Source organism: Xyrauchen texanus, chromosome 45 (genome assembly GCF_025860055.1).
Source record: "Xyrauchen texanus isolate HMW12.3.18 chromosome 45, RBS_HiC_50CHRs, whole genome shotgun sequence".
Taxonomy (NCBI): domain Eukaryota; kingdom Metazoa; phylum Chordata; class Actinopteri; order Cypriniformes; family Catostomidae; genus Xyrauchen; species Xyrauchen texanus.
In genome coordinates, this window is record NC_068320.1 from 27,836,491 (window position 1) to 27,843,254 (window position 6,764).

The window sequence follows — 6,764 nt, forward strand, 5'->3', positions numbered from 1 at the left end:
TGGATCTTTCTCTTCAGGATATGGGTAGTGTAGTTCTTTTTTCTCCCTTTTTCTTCCCAATGTGTAACGCCCAATTCCCAAAGCGCTCCAAGTCCTCGTGGTGGCGTAGTGACTCGCCTCAATCCGGGTGGCGGAGGACGAATCTCAGTGTCCTCCGCATCTGAGACCGTCAATCCCCGCATCTTATCACGTGACTTGTTGAGTGTGTTACCGTGGAGACGTAGCGCGTGTGGAGGCTTCACACTATTCTCCACGGCATCCACGCACAACTCACCACACGCCCCACCGAGAGCCAGAACCACATTATAGCGACCACGAGGGCTGGACTGGAAATCTGGTATAGCGGGCATTTTCCCGATGGGTCAACGCACTTTGGGGCAGATCAGGGTGGACTAGCCATCAGGAGAACAGAGCGGGCCGGTATGTCAGCCGTGAAACGTGCCGAATGGGCCACGATAAGCTAAAATGAGCTGCTGCGTTATGCAGAACGGACAGCAAATGTAATTGTTGCTATGTAAGATCCAGGGCCGATTTCTCTTCCCAGTCCAGCCCTGCCGACCACGAGGAGGTTACCCCATGTGACTCTACTCTCCCTAGCAACCGTGCCAATTTGGTTGCTAAGGAGACCCGACTGGAGTCACTCACCACATGCCCCACCGAGAGCGAGAACCACAAGGAGTGACTCCATGTGACTCTACCCTCCCTAGCAACCGGGCCAATTTGGTTACCCCATGTGACTCTACCCTCCCTAGCAACCGGGCCAATTTGGTTACCCCATGTGACTCTACCATCCCTAGCAACCGGGCCAATTTGGTTACCCCATGTGACTCTACCCTCCCTAGCAACCGGGCCAATTTGGTTACCCCATGTGACTCTACCATCCCTAGCAACCGGGCCAATTTGGTTACCCCATGTGACTCTACCCTCCCTAGCAACCGGGCCAATTTGGTTACCCCATGTGACTCTACCCTCCCTAGCAACCGGGCCAATTTGGTTACCCCATGTGACTCTACCCTCCCTAGCAACCGGGCCAATTTGGTTACCCCATGTGACTCTACCCTCCCTAGCAACCGGGCCAATTTGGTTACCCCATGTGACTCTACCATCCCTAGCAACCGGGCCAATTTGGTTACCCCATGTGACTCTATCCTCCCTAGCAACTGGGCCAATTTGATTACCCCATGTGACTCTACCCTCCCTAGCAACTGCACCAATTTGGTTGCTAAGGAGACCTGACTGGAGTCACTCGGTACACCCTGGATTCAAACTCACGACTCCAGGTGTGATAGTCAGCGTCAATACTCACTGAGATACACAGACCCCGGGTAGAGTAGTTCATTAACAGGAATTCCTCTATTTAACACGATTTTTATACAATGAAGTTGAAATAACGCAGTCTGATATCTTCAACAGGAGCATATTATAACGATAAACCACCTTAGAGCTCACGGTAGGTCTAAATCTAAAGGTTTATAAGTTATGGTTAATAATCTATTCCTCATGCATGTTTGCAGGTATTATTGAGAAGGTAAAGGTCAGACGTGTGAAAGGAGGTCATCGGTTTGGATGACATATGGTTCATCATATTAAGAAATCGCGTTCTCTTGTAGAACAACAGAGGTACAAAATGTGCCCGACTCTAAAATCAACAGACACAGTCAATCTGCTTCATCTTTTGTGCGGCATTATTTGCATTCGGACTGTATCTGATTCCCGAAACTGCACATCGGCTTTATTAGCTGCTATAGAAGAAACACGAAAGTAAATATTATATTCATGCTCATGTTCTGTAAACTGATCTCAGTGTATTGTGAATGCATGTTTGATTTTCAATCATGGACTGATGTAATAAATCCCGTATAATAAAGTCTTTCAACTAAATCTGAAGCGTATTGCTTTGACAGAAGTGCTGCAGAATAACATAATAAAGCTGAACATTCCTTCAGTAAACAAGATCAAAGCAAATTCAAAAGTTGTATTTTTAGTTTCTCACATTAGACAGCGAGATTAGTGTGTAAAGAACATGTGTTACTGTAAAGGTCAAAGGTCAATGCCGAACACATTTCAGTGCTGTTGTGGTTCAGTGTCATGAGTCTGTTTGCAGCGTCTGTGTGTCTATAAACCCGTGAATCCTCTCGTTGCATTTAATTCATTTAATCTCCCTTTCTTTGTCTGGAGGATTACTGCGGCTCTGCTCCCCATTTACCCACGTGCCCCGGCGTCCGGATGGTTACCACAGCGACAGGAAGCTGATGCATTGATGGCTGACAGCAAATGCTGACTGACTGATCTCATTTTGACTTCGCTGGTCCAACACAACATCAGCAGTTTCATGTCCACAAACACACACACACAGACACACACACATACATACATACAAACACAAACACTCCCACACACTTACATACACACACACACACACACACATACATACACACACACACTCTCTCACACACACACACATACATACACACACACTCTCTCACACACACACACACACACACACATACATACATACACACACAAACACTCACACTTACATACACACACACACTCTCTCTCACACACACACACACATACATACACACACACTCACTCTCATACAAACGTACATACACACACATACACACACACACACTCACTCTCATACACACACTCACACATACATACACACACACTCACTCTCACACAAACATACATACACACACATACACACACACACACTCACTCTCACACACACACATACATACACACACTCACTCACTCTCACACACACACATACACACACTCACTCTCACACACACACACACTCACACACATACACACACAGATACACACACACACACACACACACACACACACACTCACACCACACACACACACACACACACACTCAAAAGTTATCATTTTTACAAATAAACTATATAGCTGATATTTGTGTTTGTAAGTGATTCATTATAGATATGTGTGAGTGAATCACAGACTTAAAGCTGCTGTAAGTGTAAATGTGTTCATAAACTCCCCGACAGATATGACTGATATAAGTGTGGTGTTCTCCGGTCTCTGTGACATCACTAGACTCTGTAAACAACAAACAAACATGTGTCTGCGGTCTCTGACGCTTTCGACCTGTCAATCATGTCGCTCGTTCTCATAGTATTGTAGCTGCAGTGAATTATTGAGGCTTAACGCCGTTTTTATGCCATGTTGTTCATAACAGTTGCCAGTAGAGGGCGCTGTTGTGCTGCTGTTGTTACTGACAACCGTTTCTCCATGATGTTGGGTTCAATAAAGCTCATTTGGTATATTCAGAGGGCGTGGTTTTGGAGAGAGGGGGCGTGGCTAATCCAATAGCTCAGTCTTGTGGAAGTAGAACAGCTGAGATCACTTACAGCATCTTTAACTAGCAAGAAATTATTTATAGATATTTGTGAGTGACTGGCAGATCATTGAAATTGTACCGGGGAAGATTTAAAACATTATGAATTTTACTGATGTCAAGAATGAGTATTTCCATGAATAATGACGCCATTATATGAAGAATGAATTGTTTTCCAATGCAAACCTATTGCACACTTATTTAACTGTCCGTCTCAAGCCACTCCTGATAACACTCAAGTGTGGCAAACCTCACTTTTTACTCATCAGACACAGAACACCTGAATTCCCAGGACAGCCAATCAGCAAAGAGAGAATCCCCGCTGGCCAATCAGCAGAGACGTGATCACACGATTCAGTGATTTGAACAAAGCTGATGTTCATGAAAAAAAACACATTGACTTATAAACACCACGTCTATTTTTATACAGCTGAAAGGAAGCAAATATCTATACAGGAATGTTTATGCATTTTACAGAATGAAAAAAGAAAGTTAATGAAGAATAATTGTTCAAGTCTCTTCCATGTACATTTTCTCTGTTGATTTCAAAGGCAGCTTAGTTCATGTTATATGATCATATTCCAGCCGCTGACGGTGGCGTTCTCTTGGGAACGAGGTTTCCGTAATGAATGCAGTCCATGGTCCCCCTGGCGCAGCTGCCTCACAGGACCCTGGTCCCCCTGGTGCAGTTGGTTCCACGACGGAGCTGCACTGAATTTACTGTCATCAGTTCCGACTCAGAGAATCTCCAGGGACCATCTTTGATTCATTTTGTTGGGGTTGAATTCATTGAGAATAATCTGTGTTTTGTTGAACTGTTGACCTCCTGAAGAGAGCGAGAGAGAGAGAAACGTGTGATTTAGTCATTATCGGTGTTGACTTGATAGTGTGCATCGCTTAGACAGGTGACACGGATATTTCTTTGTGATTTTCACCCTGTTGGTATATTTGGATGAAACCTGCAAAAATTATACAGACATAAATAAATCTGCATATTCATGCATAAATAAATATACAGAAAAATGAATCAAATGTGCGATGTACAGATAAATAAATGCATCAATTAATGCAAACCTAATACAACATAAATAAATGTAAATTATTAAAGGAAACACATTTCTCTATTTCTTTAATCATTTATTAATTCTGAAGTATGACTTTAACTTGTGTTCTGCAGAAGAAGGAGAGGAATATCTCAGCTTTGTTGGTTCATACAATGCAAGTGAATGGTGACCAGAACTTTGAAGCTCCAAAAAGCACAGAAATGCAGCATAAAAGTAATCCATAAGACTCCAGTGGTTTAATCCATGTCTTCAGAAGTGATATGATAGCTGTGAGTGAGAAACTGATCAATATTTCAGTTCTTTTTTTGCTATAAATCTCTATATAAATCTAATTGTTTACTATAAATATTGAAAGTAAAATTGGAGATTTATAGTGTTTAAAACCCACACCTATCATATCACTTCTGAGGACATGGATTAAAACATTGGATTACTTTTATGCTGCATTTATGTGCTTTTTAGAGCTTCAAAGTTCTGGTCACCATTCACTTGCACTGCATGAACCAACAGAGCTGAAATACTTAAACATCTTCATTTGAGTTTAGCAGAAGAAAGAAAGTAACACACATCTGGGATGACATGAGGGTGAATAAATGAGAGTAAAAGACATTTTTATTTAGAATATCCCTTTAACGTCCAGCGAAGTCTACTGATGATTGATTGACATCCTCTCATTAGCATGTTGCACGAAGGAAAATAAACACGGAACTTCATGCAGAAACATAGAATTAAAAATCACATTTCCTTTAACATTTTTGCATTTCCGACCTTTTTATATACTGCATTATTTTGCATTAATGCATGCATTTAATTATTTATGTATGTATTTATTTATTTATTTATATATTACAAATATTGTATACTAATTATATATATCTCCTCCTACATTTAATTATTTATATATTTATTTATGAACGCATATATGCATTTATTTACTTAATTATATATATGTTTTTTTTTTATTTATTTATTTAGTATTTTTCACATTATTTATGTATTATTTTGTTTAATCTCAAATGTGAAGTTGAAGCATTTTTGCTGCTTTAAATGAAAATGTAATCACGTGACGCCACTAGATGGCGCTAGTCACCTATTCCAGAAATCCTCTTGCTGCCAATAAACCAACCACAAGTCTTTGGCATAAATCATGTGGATATAGGAGGCAATTATATTAGGAGTAATGACTTTCAGAAAGTCTAGATTCCCATGTTTTATTTTTGTCATTTAAGGCAGAACAGTATACAAAAAACACACACTAGTCATTGAGTTATGACACCTGTCAAGCTGTGATTAACTGTGTATTAGATTTCTACAGAAGTCTGTTTCAGGTTAAAAACACCTTAAACATGTGCGGCATGCTGAGGATTACCATAGACAATCACTTTGACTCATTTCTCTGCTGGCAAAAACCCAAGAAAACATGTGTTTACAGTAATGCGCTCACAATGGAAGTCTATGGGGAAACACATTCCAAGACATGTGAAGCTAGTTGCTAAATCACTAGCATGAATGAGTGAAACGTGCTTTTTCAGCTTTAAAGTGTCTAAATTGATAATCAACAGCATGTCAAAGATTGTGTTGATGTTTAACCTGAAATATTCCTTTAACAACGATCTTTGTTAATGTTTGTACACACGAGGCGCTCGCTGACCTTTGACCTCCAGTACCAGGTTAGGAGCAGCATTGTTCCGTATGAGTCCGTCAGCGGTGATGTTCCACAGCTGTTGAGATTGACCGGGTTCTGAAGAGAGAACCGCTCTGCTGCCGGCCATCGGGACACCAGATCCCACGTCCACACAGCAATCCACCAGACCCTAACATACACAACACGAGCGACTGTTTATTCAGCATCCTTACACCGCATGTTATTAACCTTACACTGATACTCTAATAAACATTCAAGTACAACGAACACACATATACTGCGTTCTTACTTTATGATCAAAAGAAGATATCTTAGAAGGTAACATAATGTTGCGGATCTCCTTTAAGAGCAGTTTTTGTGTATGAAGCGCCTAGAATGCTTCAAAATGTTGTATTAACCCCATAACATCGTGTGTATTAAATATGAGACACAACGTTTGATGCTCCGGTTTCACTCTCTGTTCAAGCTGATGATCCAAACAAGCTTTAGTATGTGCGTTTCACATGTTTATGGCACCATCTAGTGGTTATTTGAGGGAAAAGTGGGTTCAATGTTTATATCGATGTATTTAATTACACTTTCCCCACTTACAACTTTAAACCTATGCTAGGCAATATTTGATGCAGTTTATTTTCTCAACAACAACAAAACACTTTTTACAAGTCCTTCTGTTATT

At 40.8% G+C, this 6,764-nt stretch overlaps 1 protein-coding gene across 1 annotated transcript in view; it reads right to left on the minus strand.

Moving 5' to 3' along the window:
* Positions 1-3,036: 3,036 nt before the first annotated feature.
* crybg1b (crystallin beta-gamma domain containing 1b) overlaps positions 3,037-6,764 on the minus strand; it is a 36,981-nt gene continuing 33,253 nt past the window's right edge. The window contains exons 21-22 of the mRNA XM_052118338.1: positions 6,095-6,257; positions 3,037-4,205 (exon numbers count right to left, since the gene is read on the minus strand). Coding sequence (XP_051974298.1) covers positions 4,117-4,205; positions 6,095-6,257 — 252 coding nt within the window. The 3' untranslated portion in view covers positions 3,037-4,116. The remainder of the gene's footprint in view (positions 4,206-6,094; positions 6,258-6,764) is intronic.